This window comes from Acartia tonsa, chromosome 2 (assembly GCF_053477335.1).
Source record: "Acartia tonsa isolate MP-2025a chromosome 2, ASM5347733v1, whole genome shotgun sequence".
NCBI classification, from domain to species: domain Eukaryota; kingdom Metazoa; phylum Arthropoda; class Copepoda; order Calanoida; family Acartiidae; genus Acartia; species Acartia tonsa.
The window spans coordinates 36554572-36577049 of record NC_137261.1 but is presented as its reverse complement, the minus strand read 5'-3'; the positions used below and the strand labels follow the sequence as shown (position 1 = coordinate 36577049).

Below are 22478 nucleotides of genomic sequence, written 5' to 3'. Positions count from 1 at the left end.
TGTAAATAGTAATTTATTTTTTGATAAAATAAATATAGGCTGTGTAATAACATGTTCCATCCAACTTATATCCCCAAGAGATGACATTTCTTAGAATCCAAGGAATTATGAATCGGAATAAAAGATAATTTTACCGCTTTTGGAATTGATGTCTTTTGCAAACCGTATTAGTTTTCATTATATAGTCTTAATGTTTGCGATCATAGCATCACTGCGTTTGAATCCCTCTCATGCCTTGTTTACAGGTTGTTGTTTATATGACATAGGGGTTGATTTTGTAGAACACCTGCCGTACCAAAAAAGGGTTAGTTCTAATTGAGTAAGCTTCAATTAGAAAGGCTGTTTAACTATTTGTAAGATAACAATGCTTATAAGTAATGCTTATAAGTAAAATATTTTTATTGTTGAACAATCCTTACAATTCTTGGGAAGAAAACTTTACTTACTTCTCATTTTCTTATCCTTACACTTATTCCCATTTTGCAAAGTTTTGAGACAGATAGAGGAGGCACATTTAAACCAGATTTTTATTTCTGCATAGTCACCACAACTTTTTTTCATGCCAAGCTGCTCTTTAAATTCAAGCCTGTACATGGATTGCTTGGTGTAGGCGCATTCACAACAAAGTTTTTAAAAGGTAGCGTCGGTCTTAGAGAGGTTTTCATACTTGAAAGGTAAAGGAGTTTGGCACATTCAGGTAACATAAAGCTCCCACACCACTAAATTTGTGTCCTTTATACGTTGGTTGTATCTAAACATTTCCTGGAAGGGGGGGGGGGCATTAAAATATAAATTAAACTGGGTCCAAAAGTTAAACGTTATCTTATTTTGATCTACTGAAGGAATAATGTTATTTATCATTTGGATGTAAATAAAGTGTTCCCCTTCAAAATACCTTTTTCCTTTCCAGATGTAAGATGATATATCAAAAAGAATTTTTATTGTTGAAAGTTTTAATCCTTGTTTTCTGTATGAAAGGATATGATTATTTTAGTAGACTTGTAAGAAAGATAACGCAAAAGTTTAGCATTGCATTGCAGATTGCCAGATATTTTTCACACTTTCAATGAAGATTATAAGAACTTTTCATAAAATAGTATTTTAAGAAAAAAGCTGAAACGAGAACAAGTAGATTCAATGTATCACACTAGAAACAAACTGTTGTAAAAATAAATCTCAAAAAGAAAATTGGAAAGAAAAGTCAATATGTTTTATTAAGATTCTAAAATAATAGACACTAGAACCCTTCATCCTATAATTAATTGTATCTCGTCTGTTTACTTAGAAGTGTAGCTATTCAATAATTCTTCATCTATTCAGAAATTACACTTTTATTTAATTATGCTTAGTTAAAAAATATTTTAGGATCTAAATTAATTTGGATTCTGTGAAGGAATTCCAACTGCTTTGTACAACTATATTTGAAAAATATCGGCTTATTTAACCAGTAAAAAATATAGATAATTGTAAATTTCAGGTATAGTCCCTTTCGTGGCAACGCCCCTTAAGGGGCGATTCGTTGTATTTTCAAAATGGCCTTTGATAGGTTAGGTTAGGTTAGGTTATATTAGGTTAGGTGATTGCCCCGCAGAGTTAGTCAAGGGCTAGAAATAGGAGAAATGCTACCGTGAAAATACGAATAAACGTCCCATAAGGGGCGTTGCCACGAAAGGGACTATACCCAAAATTTATTGTAGCTTTATTATTTTGTTGACACCATAGCAAATTCTATGAATATCAGGGAAGAAAGATACATTGGACAATTCTAAAGTTTTTCAAGCCCATTTTTTTCTCATTCGCCTTCAAGACTTTAACCTCGATTAGTTAGATCTAGCAGGGGTTAAACATTTCAACCAATAATTTAAAGCTAAAGAAGGGATAATAATTTATAATGTACATCAATTTATCTCTAATGTCTTATCTCCCAAGATCTCTGATGAAAATTGTTCTTTTGTACATATAGAAAGATAGATTAACAGGTATGCAGGCATAACACAGAAAATTAGTTAGAATTTTACTATTCATTGTATTGAATATTATTTACTTTATAGTGAAGCCTTTCTATAAGGGGGGGGGGGGGTTTAATGCAACCATCTCGTAATCAGTGAGCAAATGACACTTAGAATTCGAATTTCGATCTGAACTTTTGCATGAGTAATCCTTGGTAGGTCTATTTTCCCTAAATCGAACAAAAAGTTGGAAAAGTAACGGCTAGTGGCTCAGCCGTTCAGCCGTTTTTTGCCTATTTTCAGGGTAAATCCATCATCAATTACGTAGGAATCAACTTTTTAAAACATATTTTTGGTTTAATTCATGTTAAATGATAGCAATAACCAATTTTAAAACTTCTAGTACCAACAGCTACCGTCTAGAACCGTTTGATAGCGTTTTGGAGTAGAAAAGAGTATTATGTTGAGAGAGGTTTCGTGACTAATTTGCAATATAGATATCAAACAAATGGCAAAACAGATGAGCCGCCAGCCGTTAGCCGTTACTTTTCCAACTTTTTGTTCGATTTAGGGAAAATAGATCTACCAAGGATTACTCATGCAAAATTATAGATGGAAATTCGAATTCTAAGTGCCATTTGCTCACTGATTACGAGATGGTTGCAATAACCCCCCCCCCCCCCCCCCCCCCTATAAATGGCCCCTCAATTGTAAAGGTTAGCTGTATTCGTTAATTCAGGCATTGAAAATAATTTCATCTATTTTTTTGTTTGTTTGTTCGACTGTCTGATTGCCATTCCTTGTTTATAGTTGCTCTTAAGGCAAATGCAAAACTTGTGTATTACAGTTCTATTTGAATATTCTTTGAAGTAAAGGCAACCCATAAAGAAGACAACATAGAGCAGACTATAAAATTACAATTCTACTGCACTAATATATATATATGTATTTTTTTCAGAAATTATTATTGTTAAGAATTCTATTCTTTAGAACAGTCTTTTCATTTCATATGTGAATACATTTGCTTTTCTTTATGAGTTTGTTGTTTCTTAGAAGATTGTGTTTTGCTTTAATCCTAAAACTAACTTAAGATTTAGTTTTCTTTTTTTTGGTGAAAATTATGCTTTTTCACAACGAAAGCCAAAATATTCCTTTTTTTGTTATTACTATTGTAGTTAGTTTTACTGTAAGGTAAAATATCGATAATAGGTTTTAAGTAAGATACCTGCTAAAGATTAAGGTCCAGTTTAAAATGTGTAGTATAATCATCTTTCTACAACACTCAGGGGAGGTAGGGGATATTGGAATGTAAATTTTTCTGGTCCTGAAAGTTTTATGAAAACTTTCTCTCATTCGTTGGATTAAAACTTTTAATAAATCTGGAATGGTTGGTACAAACCAGCAGTTTCCAAACTTATTCAATTTTGATTTACATAAGGGACAATTTTGTTTATCATAATTAAAGGTATACACCAATATATTGTTTATTTAACCATCCAATATGTTTAATCATGTTTAATTTTGTTTTCAGGGTAAAGCAGCTGGACGAATGTTATTTGACCAAGTTTGTAAACAGCTGAATCTAATGGAGACTGATTACTTTGGCTTGGAGTATATGGATACACATGGAACTACGGTGAGAATATTTATTTTAAATACTTTTCATTAGGTACCTTAAAAAGTGAGGAATTGGCAGATATTTTCTCAAGTAACTTATCAGTAGAAAATATTGGTGAAAAACAATGGTTCTTTAGAATTTGTTTTTACTGATTTTTAGATTGTAAAATTTGTTAATGAAAAAAGAAACTATATTTATTATAACTTGGACGGTTTTACATAAATAAATTGATTAAAGTGACAAAACTGTGTTGTCAAACACTTTGAATAAGTCAAATTGTAGTCTAGCAAGTCCACTCGATTTTGTAAACTGAAAAACTTTAAGTTATTTATTTAGTTTTGATTCTTATCTGTATATCTTTATATTGTTTTTTTTTTATTTTTCTCAGGAGGGTGAGGGTACCCGCCCTCTCCCCCATTCAAAACTGCTAAAGAAAATTCCGGGTACCTTCTAAAAGCAATACTGTACACGAGAATCAGAGCGATTTAACGTAGCGAGATATTTCGGTAAAACACATATAGAAATCATGCTTATGTTGTATGAGAAACAAAAAATCTGTAATATTAATATTCAGTGCTTATACCGAACACAGTAGTTATAATCAGGAGTAATGTATATAAAGCAAAGTAATAATGAATAATACATACAAATGGACCGAAATGATACGTAGAGAAGAGAATTGTCATAACCAGTGGGTATTATTTTTCATTTTTATGACATATACTGGTCTAAAATATGTACTGGTGGTTACCGCAATATTATTATTTTTACCATTAAATATATTAGAAAGAGTGTATGAAGGGTCATTTCTTTTATGAATTCCCTCTGAGAATTTTTCCCTCGTAGTTTATCTTTGTAGCGCAACTACTGTATAGATAAAGGTTGAAATATGTCAACATGCTATATTTTATAACCATGTTATCTCATTCACTTTTAAATTGTTTGGTCATTTAATTAACGGTCTCATCGGGCAATTGTGGGAATTGGGAATGGGAGTCGACCGTCCACTTTTAATTTCACTTTTAAAAAGATATAAACCTTCCCTAGACCTATGAGTATCTTTAAAGGAGAACCTTATAAATTCACCGGTTTGCGAGATCTTATTCTAAACACAGTAAAACAGACATCATGTTATTTTTATATAAGGAAATATAAAAAATTGGCAACATATTTAACCTCCTTACACAAACATTAAAATGTTGTATTCTGTATTTTGTATAATAAAATTCTGGTCGCGTTTATCCTCCGAACCAACAATAGAATGACAAAATAGTTTCAAATACGTGGATGGATGCAAAAGGATCTTTAAAAGAAGATTTCAGGGTTTGCTTTTCGTGATTATTTCTCTAATATATAATAGTAAAGTTTTTTTTGTTCTGCTTGACAGTTAAAATCTCTTTAATCACAGAAACGATTAACTCAAAAAAGCTACAAATAGGTCCTGTGTTGGTTTTAGGTTATTTTATTTTTGTATTTGAGAAAAAAGAAGATAAATCAAACCCTCAGAAAAGATAACAGTGTAATTGTTGGTTGCTCATTTTTTATGTGTATACAAAGTGATATGCAGTTGATTTTTTAGTTAGACGAAAGTTTTTCTTAAAACGAATCTTGATAAAAACAGTATTATAATACGATACGATTGGATTATTCTTTACCAAGCTAATAAGAAATGGCTGCTTTCATCCTTGTTTATATTTTGTGAGTCCCCCTAAGGCTATTGCAAAATAGATGCTTGATATCTGACAAATAAGGACACAAATATAATTCAGGAAAACTTTTATATGCTGCATTACCCTTTCTTCCTTTCAACATTTTTCATGTCGGGGTAATTGAAACAATTGCGATATTTTATACCAGGGTTCATTTATTTCTGCCACATTTCTCAGTATACATGTTATTTTAGAATTACAACTGAGATTTTTCTTTTCTACAATTATTTTCTTTAAAGATTTTAGATGTAAGTTCATTTTCAATGAGTTTTGTCTGTCTTTTGGTAATTGTCAAACACTTGTCTAGTGATTTAAATGTCTAATGAATAAACTTTAGCCACATGTTTGCTAAGGAATAAGGGGGGGGGGGGAGTTTTGACACATTGAAAATATGCATCTTTTTGAATGTTATTCACATATTTGATGCATATTTTGTTTCATAAGCTGACCTCTAACTCTAAAATTTTAAAAAAAATTTTTACCAATACAGTGACCACCTGGAGGCCTGGAGCTCCGGAACCTGGAGGCCTATCCAAAAAATATTAAAGTTGCGGGTATTTTATCATATAAGAATGATTTTATTGTGAAATAGCCTATCCTCTCAGTCCAAAGATAAAGCCTATACTCCAGGTTTACGCAAATGTGTCAAAACTCCCCCACCCCCCTTTTTTTTGGTTTCTAAATGTATTTTTTAAAGTAATCACTTACAATTAAAAATTAAAACTTAATATAATAATTAAAAATAATGTGTGTCTGTCTGTTATTCTGTACTCAAATATCCCGCTGAACCGATATGGCTCTCCTTTGTATGTCTTTAAACTGCACTTTAAGGCATATATTTTGTATAAGTTATGCTCTAGTTTGATATTTCGTCCTTTCATTCACCGTTTTAAATGATTTCAATCATTTTTTATAATAAAAGAATTATATTAAGAACATCACAACGAATCATTGACCATAAAATATTAATAAAAATTTTATTGTTTAACACTTTGCCTGATTTTTACGGTGTGTTATCGTTTCCACTAAAGTAACTGTTTTTTAAAGTCGCTAAAAAACACAAAAGCACAATCTATCATCACGTTCATAAGTTAACAAAACCATTAATTTTTTTGCAAACTAGCTATTGTGTCTGTAGAATCTAGAGGCTCTTATTTCGAAGGTGAGGAGGGGGAATTAAAACAACAATCCAATGATTTAAAAATAAAATTGAAATGGTATGAAACACGAGCCCTATGGAAAGCTTCCCTGAAACGGAGAATATAATCAGTTCAGTGGTTAGCGAGGATAATACTTTGTCTTTTGGTGAAGTGTTGGGACATCAATTTATGCATGTTGCAAATTTACTCACTTTTATGCACATTGGAACATTATTATGCAAATATTCATTTTATGTAGCGAAAAGTATTTCAACGTAGCATAATAACACCAAATATATTGCTTTGCTTTATAGTTTTTCTTTTAAAGTATCACAACTACTTTTTAATTATGATATGTCCGTCAGTACGTTACCCAATCAAAGTAGAAAGGGAGAAAAGGGGTAAAACTTTTATTTAGATTTAAGGAATCTAATTTATATAAACATCAAATCTTTTTTTTGACTGGTAAAATACTGCATTTTATCGATATTTTTATTCTTTGGTAAGCATCAGTGGCAAAGCTTGAGAATGTAATCTTTTTTTGGCACTTAAATTTTAATATTTTTTTCATAAAGTTATAACGTTGTGTAACTTTTTACTTGAAAAACAATTTATTTCCATTTTGTTTCATGAATTATTTTTATCTTAATTTGCATACTTTACGCCACCTACACTCTTCTATAAATACCATATTTGGGTTTCATAAAAAGAGATATGTTCGTTGTTAGTAGTTTGGGTAGGCTAAATAATGTCCAGTTAAACTATTGTACCAATTTATATAGGGGTGCCATAGCATCCGCAAAGGTGTGCAACAGCTAATATTTCCCCCCTGTTAGATAAAGTTAGAATTTTTTGTCTTAAGCTTACGATCTAAATCCCGTGATGGTTTTGGGCTATTTCATTTTCAGATTTGAGTCTTTGAAGGGTTTTCAGCTATTTTTCTAGCCCTTTTCTGTTTATTTAAATACAGAACCCCTATAAGTTAGGGGTGCAGCCGCTAGTTGTTTTAATAAAAATAGTAATAAATTGCCTATTTTGATTTAATTCTTTTGCTATGATATCAAAAGCTGAAACTATAATGTATATAAGAACAGATTAAGTTATAATCTTGTAGCTCTACTACTTTGTAATGTTAGAAAATAAGTTTATCTAAGCAAACATGACACATTTGCTAGAATGATGAATCTTTTGATATTAAACATGTATTTTTTTGCAAACCTAGTTTTTGCAGATTTTGAATTTTTTAATTTATTTATGATATAACACATTTTTGATTATTGACCAAATCTATTTCTAATTTTTTAATTTCAACTAATATCAAAGTACTATGTGAGAAAAGCATGGGAAATTAGATTGTAAATTACGCTGGTTCCCAAAGTTTAATATTTATCTTATTCGTTGACTCAAAGACTTTGGGTACTTTTATTGAATTTTGATTGGTCCCGAACTAGTAGTGTTCAAACTTTTCATCTAGTAATTTGAATCTACAGAAGAGTAGTTTATTTTGTCATCATTGGGGATTTATATCAATTTATCGTTCTTTGTCTTATCTCTAAAGATCCCTGTAATGTAAAGCACAAAAGTCTGACAATAGTACCTAAGGTTTTAACTTTTCAAGTCCAATTTTTGTCATTTCTCCAAATAATAAAAAAGCACATTACAAACAGATACACATAGAATAGCCACGCTTTTGAAATTGTATTTACAACAGACTTTTAAGCCGGTGACTTTTCTTTTCTCGCTTCAAATATTTGTTTATTGTTTTTACTATCATTAATTTCCATACTTAAAGGTCAAAATAAGTATTTGGAAAATAGTTTTAAATAGGATTATTTCAAATGAAATTAATGAATTAATTTTATTTTGTCAAAATTTTTGTTAAGGTAGATGTTAAAAAGGAAAGTACTGAAATTCTGCTGAGGACTCGTGTTGCTTAGCATTTTATAAATCTTCTTAAAATTGTTAACAAGCGTATGAAGACCGCGCCGTTATTTATGACAAGAAAAACTTTCTTTAAAATAAAAACAACAGAATAGCAGCTAGATTAATGTAGGATATTATTTTGCGGATAATATAATGGCCAACAGACAATTTACTTTATTTTATGCATTTCTGCGACGCATATTTAGCTTGAATTATTGGTGTGGCCGGCTATTTGCAATATTTCTTTACATTTTATAACTAGTACCTAGTTTTTTTTTCTTCTCTCAAATTAATCCAACTTTTTGGTATAAGTACACCTGGGTTCGAAATTAAGGTGAAAAATAGAACAGAAACTATAATGCAATTATGAAACGAAATGAAAAATAAAACCAAGACATAAATGATTTAGATAATCAGAGAATATAAGGGGGGGGGGGGGGGGTTAATGCAACCATCTCGTAATCAATGATTAAATGGCACTTAGAATTCGAATTTTGATCTGAAATTTTGCATGAATAATCCTTGGTAGGTCTAAATTCCCTAATTCGAACAAAAAGTTGGAAAAGTAACGGCTAACTGCTGGCGGCTCAGCCGTTTTTCCATTTTTTGGGTCTCTTAAAAGCAAATTAGTCACGAAACCTCTCTCAATATAATACTTTTTTTGCTCAAAAACCTTATAAAACGGTTCTAGCCGGTTGCTGTTGGTACTAGAAACTTTAAAAATGGCTATTGCTATCATTTTACATGAATTAAACCAAAAATATGTTTTAAAAAGTTGATTCCTACGTAATTAATGATGAATTTGCCCTGAAAATAGGCAAAAAGCGGCTAAACGGCTGAGCTGCCAGCCGTTGCTTTTCCAACTTTTTGTTCGATTTAGGGAAAATAGACCTACCAAGGATTACCCATAAAAAATTTCAGATCGAAATTCGAATTCTAAGTTCCATTTAATCACTGATTACGAGATGGTTGCATTAAAAAAAAACCCCTTAAGCTTTGCGTGTTTGTTTGTGCCGGTCTGTGCATGTGTGAGCGTGTTTACTTGACGCAGCGAATGGATAATAAGATTAAAGTCAATTTGTCTTTGTGGCTTATATTTGAACAGCCTCATTTTTACATCCTTTTTATTTTATTTCTAAACTTGCGAATTTTAAGACGCCTTTAGAATGCATTTTCCTACACTCCCTGCCTTGCACCGCCGTGTCCCTGCTCCTCAGCATAAGATATATTACTTTGTTCTAAAAAGGATTTTCAATAATAGAAATATATGTAACTGTCGCAAAGATTGATGGTTCCTTATTTCATTTTCAACAATTTTGTTCGTACTTTTATCCTTAAAAAAATCATATTGCCTATGATAAATGAAATCACTCGAATTTACATGAATTTAAAACAAGAAAATATTCTTGTATGACAAGGAACAATATATTTAATACATCGGGGTTTTGCTAGGATTCGTTTTCCGTGTATTTGTACCGATCTTGGAAGATCTTGGAAACCTCTGAACCGATATGGTTTTCCTTTACATTGAAGCTTTTTATAGGTAACTGAAAGGTCTTTTTATCCCCCCACAAATTCTTAGTTCCCCGAAAGGCCTTTAAGGGTGAAACCGCTGGTATAGTATATTTCACAAAGTTTGATTTTTTTAAGTGTAAAACGTATTAAATCACAAAATATATAGGTTGATATTATGTTAATACAGGACTAATGATACAGCCCTGCATATAATATTTAATTGTATTATTATTATTATCATCTATTCAATGCTTTTTTCTGATTAAAGGAAATGTTTTGTATACATTAATAAATGCTTTGCGAGTGACCATATGATTTACATTATGTTGTGTTTAATGTAGATTATCATACTTCACTTAAACAAAAAAGATAAAATGTAGAAGGATATTTTCATGTACCGTATTTAACCATTTAAAAGAGTAGTATTTTTGTAGAAAATGTTAAATATTGGTTAGAAAATTTACTATATATTTTTTAATTATGCAAAAAGGTCTAGTTTTTGACAGTAAAAGTTGTCAACTCAATAAAAATTATTGCTAGCACAAGTTGCAATTTTATTACATTACATTGATTTTGTGAAACACATTTTAAAGTTGCATATCTCACAAGAGTATGTCTTCCTATTTCATAAAAAGTACACAATAAGAAAATGTTTCCTTAGTATTGCTGTACTACTTAAAGGGGTAGTTTCACGAAATGCATTTGAACTTATTTTAGTGAACCGCATATTTTTGGCTAGTTAATGGGTTAAACTATATTTATATGGCATATATTTGAAAGAATTTCAATTTTCTACCACGTAGTTTTGAAAATATCAAGACTTGAAAATCGTCTTTTTGTGATATATGCAATTTAAAAAGACGATTTTCAAGTCTTGATATTTTAAAAATTACGTGGTAGAAAATTGATATCCTTTCAAATATAAGCCATATAAATGTAGTTTAACCAATTAACCAGGAAAAACTATACGGTTCATTAAATTAAGTTCAAATGCCTTTCGTGAAACTACCCCTTTTACAAATTAAATATGATTAATTAGAAGCCTTATTATACTTTAGTTTTTTGCTATCCAATCAATATTTTTGCACATGATATATATTCCTACAAAGTATAGAAGGAAAAACATATTACATGTATATCAGTAGAAGATTATGCAAGTTGAGAAACCCGATCCTGGCTTCCCGCCGCCATGTCCGCCTGCCAGGGAACATTTGATACCTGGCTTATGTAAACTTATTAATGTAATCTTGTACAATTGCATGATTTTATATTATGTACATGTGTAATATAATCATGTACATTGTTCTCTAATAAGGTTTTAATAAAACACAAATTTAAGATACAAAAAGAAGATATAGAATTTATTTCTTAAAAATTATAGGGTCAGGAATCTAATTCTGAACGTTAATTTTATTTACTTTGTATCTATTTTAATATATATAAATTTAGCTAAAGTTGGACCTTTTTCATCCAAAGAGGTAGATAATGGACGATAAATTGACATACATTTCAATTGTTAAAAAATGATCTATTTGATACAAAAATCATTGGTTTAAAATTTTAAACACTAGGATTGAACTAACCAATCAGTATTTAATAATTGAACCCAAAGTTTTTAAGATAACGCGTTTATACAACACCATGTCCCTTTCTTCACTACTTTAAAATAAATTTAAAGGCAAGTGAGAAAAGATAGCTTATATTTACACGTACTACCTTGTACATATTTTTCAAGGCTAGGCAGTTGCGAATTTGCTGCGGCAGTTGCAAAGGGAGGAACCGGAAGTGACACTTTTTGAACCAAAACTTAAAGTCAAAGGAACTCAACTAAATAAAGAGTTACAGCTCTTAGATTTGTTATGGCAGTTGCTTTTAAAGAGGTACAATATGGAACTGTGAAGAAACGGCGGTGGAACCGCCGTTTCCCATCGAATTTTTTTTTGCCCTTTCTTGCCAAATTAGACAATTTTTAATCATCTGAGATAAACTTTTGTTTCAATTTCCCTTATATTTTACCTTATATTAAAAAAAGTGTCAAGTGCAAATATATTGAATGGCATCATACTTCTAGTAAAACCACACTTCTCTTCTCCTGCATTAGCAGCCTTCCACTTTCCTGTCGTTCCTTATATTTGAATTTGGTGAGAAAAGGCAAAAAAAATTCTGCGGGAAACGGCGATTTCCGGCGGGAGCGGCAATTCCGACGCCATTTCTTCAAAGTTCCATATTGTACCTCTTTAAAGCAAATGCTGTAACTCGTTATTTAGTTGAGTTGCTTTGACTTTTAGTTTTGGTTTCAAAGACTGTCACTTCCGCCTCCCTCTTTGTTGCGGCAGAAAATTCATGTGTTTTTGTATGTAACTAAAATTAGCTGCAAGTCAAATACTGTTCTATATATTGGCCTCCATCAATTCAGTAATATTTTATATACCACTAGTTAAGTAAATTTAAGGTGTAGTCACAGCTTTCCTGTGGCTGCCGAGCCCTGATATTTTTCTTATAGTGAAATGTTAAAAATATTCTTGTAAGGTCATTAACTATCTAGAAAATTTTCATTAACCTCTACCGCTGTATTGTTTGGATAACATTATTTAACACAGCTTTATTTTCCCACAAGTACATATTGTAGGCTTTTACCAGAGAGAGGGAGGCGACATTGGGTTGTAAATTAGGCTCTTACTTATATTAATTAAACATATTCGCTCATTTGTTGGTTAAAATACTTTAGATTTAGATTGGTTGGTACAAACCAGTGTCCTTACTATTCCTCCAATAATTTTAGCCTATATAAGGAGAAAATTTGAGATATAAAATTGTACATTAATTTATTATGCTCTTATCCCTAAAGATCCCTGGCTTTTTCCCTGTAAGATAATTGTTTGAAATAACAAGGTTGATCATTACAAGAAATAGCGCTGCATAGCTTGTTTAATATAATGAAAATTTAGAGTAGTTGTGTAACAGAAATTAGAAGCACATTTAATTTAAAAATAAGCCATTGTTTACATATAAATTTTTCTTTGTCTCTTGGCAATAAACAATGCTTTAATTAAAAGAAAACAAGATTAAAAACTTAAAAATAATGAATCATTAAATTGAGTTTGTCCTTGAATTTATGAATTAACATTTGAAATAATAAATATGGCAAGTATCAGAGATTTCAAGGGAGGGGATATGGATTTTAATTTACACTGGTATCCAAAGTTTTATGTTTGTGTTTTCTTAAGATTATATATAGATCATAGTCTTATCATTTATCTTATTAATCTTTTGTTTAACATCAGTGGGGATGTACGTTAATTTCTTGTTCATTATCTTAAATCATAAATTTTAAATCCCATTTAAACATTAAACTAGAAGAGTACATGCTTTAGAGTTTATTTAATTTCAATTATTTCATGAACCCGGCCGGTTATTAACATTGAAATCTTTTCAAGTTTAATTCATTTAAGTTTAATTTTTAACAGATTTTCTTAGACTTGATTTACATGTTTTTGCTATAAACTATTTTTAGCATTTTAAGATAATAATCCAATCTATACCTATTTTTTGGCCTGTCTGCATGGATGTCGGTCATAATTCAAACAACGTCCTTTTCTTAAGTTTTCACCTTTCTTTTTATGATCACTAAAGGTCTGCTCTGTATCTAACTTTTTTGCATGTCAATTCATGTGTTTTTGTGATTCCCTACTTAAGAATGTTGTCATCCTTGTTTAAATATATTTTACAAAGAGATGCGCCTCCTCTTGTTCAATTATTTTTTTTTTCTTAGTTACGTTCCTACTATAAAGTAATGCCCATCATGTTTGTTACTTTTTTTTTATAATTTACAGTATTTTTTCTCAATGATTCCTCTTTTTCAGTTTTGGTTGGACCGGGACAAGTTAATGAACCAACAAGTTTGTCTTCCCTCTAATGATCCTTTACTAAGGTGAGATATTTTTTTCAACCGATTGATTATAACTGGTTCTGAGTGATACTAAATAATCATGGTATCACATCGTATAATAGACAATTTTCCACGATTAGTAAAATAAAGACTATAAATTATTCCCTGATTTGTTTGCCGAGGCAAACAAAAATTAAAACTTTGAATTTTCAATTTATTCGCGTAATAATGTCTGTATTACGATGCGATAAACCATAGTGTCAATAAGGTAAAAAAATACGCGAATTGTATTTATTGAGATAATCTACTTGGCATTAATATCTTGCAAATGTTTCAATAGATTATTTTAAATAAACTGAAGGTGGATAGATAAAACTAAATTGAATTAGGTTAATATCTTTGTGTAATATAAAGTGAGGCAATTGTGTGGGTGTATATGGGTATACTTAATACATTTTTTACTCCACTTTATAACCAGTAATTAGGGTTTAGTGCTATTCTTAATATTATACACAAGTCAACTTCAGCACCACTTTAAAAAGTTATTAAAACAAGGATGACAACATCCATAAGTAGCGAAACACAAAAATTGTGGATGGAAATACGTAGAAGTAGATTTAAAATCAATAATAGATTTATTGGAGAAAATAAACATGAAACCTTGTTTTATTTTGTATGATGAAGATGGTTAAAGTAAATTACATACTAGATGCACATAACAATGGGAAAAAATATTTTGAAACTGTTAATGCAAAAAAGTTTTAAAATTGGACCCAAAATGCCAAAGATATGGGGAAATATATCAACATATAAAAATAGCCAAAAACCTGGTAAAAGGCAGTTTGGCCGCCATTGTTTCTTTTCATAAAACGCCAGAAATTTAATTTTAATATCTTTAACTGAAAAATTTATGAAAATTGAACCATAAACACCAAAGATATGGGTAAAAATGTGAAAAATATAAAAATAGCCCAAAACCTGCAAAAAGGCAGTCTGACTGTCATTGTTGTTTTCTTCAAACGACAGGAAATTTAATTTTGATATCTTTAACTGAAAAAATTTCGAAAATCGGACCATAAACACCAAAGATATGGGTAAAAATGTGAAAAATATAAAAATAGCCAAAAACCTGCAAAAAGGCAGTCTGACCGTCATTGTTGTTTTCTTCAAATGACGGGAAATTTAATTTTGATATCTATAACTGAAAAAATTTTGAAAATCGGACCATAAACACCAAAGATATGGGGAAAATTTGGAAAATATAAAAAAATAGCCTAAAACCTGCTATAAAGCAGTCCGACCGCCATTGATGTTTTATATTTAATTGTGCTCCTTATTGATGGGAATGTTGTCAAAAAATTTCAGCTCTCTATCCTTTATAGGAGCCGAGAAAATCACGTTTCCCCCAATTCATTAATTACGGACGGACGGACGGACGGACGGACGGACGGACGGACAGACGGACGGACGGACATTGTGAATTATAGAGTAGCTTCGCTACTAAAAAGGCGGGGGGGGGGGGGGGTGGAACTTGCAAAAGTGGTACTTTTTAAAATTATTATGTTAATAATACCTATTATATTAACAAAATAGTTTTCTTTTTATTGGAAAGTCAAATTGTCACTGAAATCAAACTGGGTTTTACAACAAAAAAGTAATTAATAAGAATTATTACAATATCTCGTTTATTTTTAAATCTTAAAGTTAAAATGATGTAAAATGTTTAAATATTTTAAATCAAATTTAAAAACAAAACTTAAAATAATTCTTTCTACCTACCAATTTGATGAAAAATGAAAATATAAAATATAAAACTAACACAAAAATGATATAATTACCATGGGATTAGGCTTACTAATCACATATTATGTGTGTTATCCTAATATTGGACAAACAATCGGGTTATTATTACACAATTATGTAAGGGATAGGAACTTGTATCTTACAAAAAGTAAACTATAGAGCAGCAGAAATCCAACATACATACTGAAATGGACAATTAAAGACAATACGGTCATAACGTAAATGCATATTGGCTATGGGACTGTCGGACATACAGACGAATAAAAAGACTTTTAGAATTGTAGAGTAGCTACACTATAAAAAATAAATCTTTTTGTTTATCTTAAAAGTCTTTTTATTGTTATTTAAAATTTCTTGTTAACCATTGATTCTATTGAAATTTCCATTTCAGGATATTTTCACATATATATCGGGCAGGTTTTAATTTATTTTATTTTTATCTTGGAAAGTTTATTTTTAATCCACTCCCAATTCGAAAGCAGAGCATAGGATTTTTCCATATTAACAAGTTTTCCTCAATTTTACTAATATTTTGGCCTATAGGTAATAAGTTAACCAAAAGCTTTAAAGAATAATTTTGTTCAAATAATCACATATTATATATTACCTTGCATGCTCAAACTTTGTAATTACAATAATTTTGGCATGGCTGCCTTATTCAAAGTTTTGCAAATAAAGAAGGTTCAAATATTGTTTTAAAAAGATTTATCCTCATAGTAAAGTAACAAGATGTATCTCTTTCTGTCACTGCTGAACTGATATGGCTTTACAGGAAGGGTCTCACAGGTGCCGGGATAAGTTATTACTAAATTGAAATCTTAGCCTTCCTTCTAAAGGATTCATTTCTAATTCGATTCTATGTGTGAAATGTTTAACTTAGAAAAGAAAATTAAGTTTTCTTCAAAATACCTAGTTTATTTAATTTTAGAGCACTAGCGGCTACGCCCCCAGAGGCCTCAAGTGACACTGTAAATGTTTTTTTTTATTTATTTCATGTCTATGTTGCGTCAAAGTCTCTGCGAAATTTTCGATTTTTTGTAATTTTTCTCTGGGGAGGGTAGTGGTACCCTCCCCCCAAAATAGCTTTAAACCTTCCCTGTAACTATGAGAAGCTACCCTGTTATGAAGAACCCGATCGGTTTAGCGGTTAGCGGGATCCTTCGGTACAAACAAACAAACAAACAGATAGATATCCTGTTACTTTATTACAGGGATAGGATACAACTATCTTGAAAAATATGTTTCCAGGTTTACTTTGTGTTTTGTTAGAATTAAAATTAGAATTTGTGTTTCCCAATAGGGCTGTAATGTCAATTTTCACACAATTCTATTAAAACAAGGATATCAGAATTCATAACACTGGTTATCTATAATACAAAGTAGAACGATGTCTGTCTGTCTGTCCCTTAAGATCTCAGTAACCACTGATTCTACTCTTCAGGGTATATACCTATTGGTCCTGTGGTGGTTTAAGCTACTTTCCTGGGGAGTGGGACTCCCCCAACCCCCCAAAAAATGAAAATCCCCCCCCCCAATTTTTTTTTTTAATTACCTCATAGGGCAAAGCCCCTAGAGGCTAGGGGCGAATCCGCTAGTTTAATATATCCCAATCAAGATTTAATACAAGTTCCAAAGAGCGTCAACGAATAAAGGAACTTATTTATGATACATATAATTTTCAGTCCAGTATCCCCTGTTTTTTTTGTAAGGGTCCTAAATGATACGACATTTTGATTTTTAATTAAAATGTATAATTTAATAATTTAATAGATAAAAAAATATCTTTTTTATGAGCAACAAATCTTGTCTGTTTAAAATATTGCTGGTTGAAAAAAAAAAATTTGTCCAATATTGTGTATATATTAAACTTTCAAATACTTGGAATCTCTCCTTTACTTACAACTTATGTAATATTTCTCTTAAAAATTCTTGTTGATCTTGTTGAGGGGATTTATAGAGCAGTTTTCTTCTCTTTTTTATTCTAAAATAGTTTTAACATTTTTTGCGATGCTTTGACTCTTTGATTCTTGCTAATTTTAGAAAATAAATCTGATCTTAATCCATCCTTTTGTGTTATATTTTACAAGTCGTATGTCATCACATGATCACAAAGATTATTTAAAAATAGATAATTATCTAGGTAGTTATTTCAGTATTAGACTAGTTATATGTCAATACAAAGATTATTTAAGAATAGAATAATATCAAGGTAGGGTAATATCCCCTTAGAATTTTTTTTTTCAATTTCGAAAATTTGAGTACCCCCTCCCCCCCCCCCCTCCCGACAGCGAATTATGAACTCTGGCAGCAGCGCTCGGCTCACTTGCCTGCCTAGCCGCAGCGCTCAGCCCCTTTGCCTGCCTAACCGCAGCGCTCGGCCCCCTTGCCTGCCTAACCACAGCGCTCGGCTTCCTAGCCTATAACCTAACCTAACCTAAAATATTTGTTCGCTGTCGGGGGGGGGGGGGGAGGAGGGGGGTTACTCAAATTTTCAAAATTGAAAAAAAATTCTATGAGGATAACGCCCAAGGTATTTATTTCAGTATTAGACTTTTCATTTGTCTCTAAAAAGATTATTTAATGAAAGAGTTGTATCGAGGTAAGTTTTGGCAAAGATTACATAAGAAAGAATGTCATCAAGGTAGTTGTTTCAGCATTTCATTTTTCATTTGGCATTACAAAGACTATATTAGAATTATATACAGTAATAGGTATACACAAATTAGCACACAGATTATTTATTTTTAGAATTTTCATAGAATAATATTTATAATAGATTTTAATACGATATATTAGATTTAGTACTAAATTACTCATAAATAAATGGTATTTTTTATCTGTGTACATATTCTACCTATTGTTTTTCTATTTGTTAGTTTCAAAGAGTCATTTTACTAATTATTCTTTTTTTATAATTTCATGCCTCTCAGTAAGTGCATTTAAAAAAATCATTATATGGGCCTAAAAATCTAATTTTATTAATGAAAAGATTTAAGTACCCATTTCTATGAATAGCTTGATAAAATCTCATTATTTCTATACTTTAGTATTTTTTTAGTATTTTAGATTAATATTCTTATATTTTGTCTTTTGTAATATGAAAATTTAGAATTTATGTCTTTATTTTAATCTAAAATTGTATTAGGTATGCAAATTATAAGTGATTAGAAAATTCCCTTATATCGCATTTGGACCACTAACGAACTTCTTATTTGATACTTATTGGTAGAAATGGTTAGGTTAAAGTTTCAAGGACCTCTCTGGGCTAATAAATAGAATAAGGCCCAACAATGTTAAATTCCCCCCTCTATATCCTATTATATAAAGTAGTAAGGTTTTTTGTCTTAAGGTAAAGATTTTTAAAAAGTGAAATGATTGAGTTCTCCTTTTTAGGGAAGCTCACGTTGGTCCCTAGATTGTTATATGCCGTATTCTACCCTATTTACCCTCTTTACATACAATGCCCTTAGATGTTAGGGGCGCAACCGCTTGTTTTAAAAATAAGGCAATAAGATCGGGGGGGGGGGGGGGGGCGGGGTAAAATAGGTTTCCGTGAAAGTACCAAATTATATTTCTATTCTCATTCCCAACAATTTCAGTTTCTTTCTTCGCAGTTAAGGTATGAATTTATGCTGAGATTAGTGAGGCTTAGTTTCTACACAATTGAAATCATAACTGTAAATTAAAACTTTGGAGTAACTTGTAGAAAGTAGAATATAGTTCAATAATTTGTTTTTTCATAAACCATACCTACTAAACTACGAGGTATCAGTTTTCATGAAAACTAGACTTGTTCTGTACTGATTTTGTTTTCGCTTATTACGCACGTCAGCAATCTTGTTTACAGTGTTGTTAACCCTGTTATGACATCAATATACTTTAATGACTAGCTTCATTTGTCTCATATATGTGTTCTGCTTTAAAGAATAAAGGTTGTTTAACCGAAAGGTATTTATTTTAAATTTTATTAATTATAAACCAGAGGTGAGTTCTTTAAAAAAAAAAAAAAAAATAGGGTCGCTGCCTCACCAAAATTGTGATAAATCCTCCAATATAACATAAAAAATCTACAAAAATATTAAAATATCTTAGATGGGTTATTAACATAAGATTTTATTCAATTTTTGTAGATTTTTTATATGATTTTTTACCTATTACGATTTTCATACACTAGGGCCGATAATATAAACTATCCCACGAAATATTCACCTGTTTGTGCTCCGACTAGAAGTAAATTTTGGCTAAATTTTACTCTTCCAAAATTTCCTTTTTGTCGACAAACTTTTATGCCTTAAGATGTATGTCCTAGAAATTTTAATGGTGGACAACTTGCATTATTTTTTTCTAGCGAAATTCAGTTAGTTTGATCTAATCTTATTTTACCCTCTTTTTTTTTAGAAAAAAATTTGCATGACACATAGTTTATCAAAATGACCTGAATTAAATTTTATTCTTTACTTTAAAACAATTAAAATATTCTGATATTAAACATTATTCTAATTTAATATTAATCCTTTTGGGAGAGTACCCACCCCTAAAAAAAATTCCTCTTTTTTTGCCTCCCCCTTCGTTTCCGTAGAGGCCTTATAAGATTAAAACGCTTGTATGGATATAAATCTATAAAAAATAGAATTTGTTGTTCATTGAAACCCTTTCTAGATACTAGGGTTGGCAATCCGGATCCGGAATCCGCCCAATTTTTGGGCCAATTTTGGAATCCGAATCCGGAATCCGCCCAATTTTTGGGCCAATTTTGGAATCCGAATCCGGATCCGGAATCCGTTTTTTATAGCGGATTCTTAAGAATCCGGGATCAGAATCCAGCCCAAAAATTCGACGGATTGCCATCACTACTAGATACTATCAAATATATAGCAAAATAATTGACATCAAACGCTAGGATACTTAATCTTTAAAATCTGTAGACAATCTACCTACTAAAATATTTTTTTGCAACACTTTCTTTTCGCAAGAATTGATTCATTCAATCTTTTTGCAAATAAAAAGGAAATATTTAGCCTATGAATAATCTTATCATGCTTTAAATAATGTTTTTCAGGCCCATTGGCTTGCAATTAAAATTCTTAAGTGTGTAAACTTGTTTTAACTTAATCCCAAATGATTATAGCTCACTCTTAAAAAGTTGGTCAATTTGGATCATTTCTACTTCTATAGTAATAAACATAGATCAAAGATTATAATAATTTACCTTCTTGATTCCAAAAGGACCCAAAAATGTCAGCTTTTTTGCTAGACAATATGTTAAAGAATTATATGTCTCCTAAATTAGCGTGTTCAACATAAAGCAAACATGTCGCAGTTTTTATAAGTGTCAGGGTGTTGAAATTAAAGTCATTACATCGCATAGTGCGCATGCCTAACAGCTTGAATAATCATTACAGCAAAACTTTTCTTAAATATAATTATGTTTTTATTTTCTCTAAATTAAACATTAACAGAACTCCAGTCAAAGAAAAGTAAATAACACAATTTATATAACTATAATTTATTTATAATTACCAAAATTTGAGTCGAGCGAATCAAGGAGTGAAAACAAATAGGGAGCTACTAACAACCAGCTTTTTATTTTAAACAAAATAGAGATTAGTCCAATGGTGATTGTTTTAGTTATTTGGTGCTTCCCTCAAAGTGCCTATCGAGCACTGACTCCTCTACCTCTTTAAAAAAATATAAATATAAGAGAAGAGTTTTTTCCTTTGTGCCTAACCTCTTGCACAAACCCTTCTGGACACTTATCTGCGGGGCTTCCCAATACCCAATAGAACCCAACCTATTCTGACCTGAAATAAACACTCCTTTACAATTTTTTATTTATCTTAAAATAAGTGGGAGGGGTTTGTGTGCACGGTAAGGCACTTAGAGGGAAACCGCCAGCTATTTAGCCAATTGTGGTTCACTATCCAACATTTTTAATATTGTAGATTACATTTATATGTTATGTGTGTTACTTGAAATTGTGTTAGGAAGAAGAATTAGTTCCTAAATTACACAATTTTAACTAAACTTGGGTCATTAATTTCACCAAGAGGAAAAATATTTCTTTAAATACCTTTTAGTCTATCATAGCTATTTATTTTACTAGTTTTATATTTTTAAAGATAGTTGGTCCTATTATATATTGAATTCTTCATTTTATGGTAGCTTTACAAAGGCTTTTTTGTTCGGCGCAGATTGGAACCTTCCACTTTGCCTCTAGGGGCATTGCCTTTGAATATTTTTGTGGAAGGAAGAAGTACAAAAGTACTACTAGGAAGCTTTAAAGCTCTTTAGCTTTCCACAGAATAAACTTTACTGCACCGTCGTAAGACATTGAAAAAGACATACTGTTACTTTTAGTTATAGGACTTGGATTAATTATGCGCATATGTTTAGTAGAGCATACTTGATGCTTGAATAAACCTAGGGACAAAAACGTTGACAGCCACGCAAAAAACAAACAAACATGCCGAGTGGAAAGAGAAAAGCTTGCCCATATTGTCTCGTCTATTACAGATTTATTGTCATAGATGGCCAATTAGAAACAATAATTCGTTCAACTTAAAAAGGATTTCCAGAAGTAGATTTTTGTTTATATTTAGTCGAATATGTACAAGATTTAGGTATTCAAATGATACGAGCGGTTAAATTATTGGACGATAAATTTTCGCTAGCAAAGCTTTATTCCAATAAACAATAACCTCCCCTTCGAATCAAAATAATTGAACCTTAAAACCAATAATGTTCCTACACTGTTTTCCTATTGGTCCATTTAAGGAATTGGGGATCTAGTCTTTCTATATTTATTCGTCACTTATATGGTGTGAAATCAGTTCCACATATTGCTATATCTGCAAAATAGTAAATTTGCTTAAATTGCACAATAGCAAACTATTTAGATGGGGTTTTAATTTATTATGAAAATGAACAAAAAAA

General features: G+C 30.8%; 1 protein-coding gene across 5 annotated transcripts in view; it reads left to right on the top strand.

Annotated features, from left to right (window-relative positions):
• Cdep (Chondrocyte-derived ezrin-like domain containing protein) overlaps positions 1–22478 on the top strand; it is a 153706-nt gene that overhangs the window by 15928 nt on the left and 115300 nt on the right. For all 5 annotated transcript variants that reach the window (XM_080150679.1, XM_080150678.1, XM_080150677.1 and 2 more), the window contains exons 2-3: positions 3481–3585; positions 13717–13784. In XM_080150679.1, coding sequence (XP_080006805.1) covers positions 3481–3585; positions 13717–13784 — 173 coding nt within the window. The remainder of the gene's footprint in view (positions 1–3480; positions 3586–13716; positions 13785–22478) is intronic.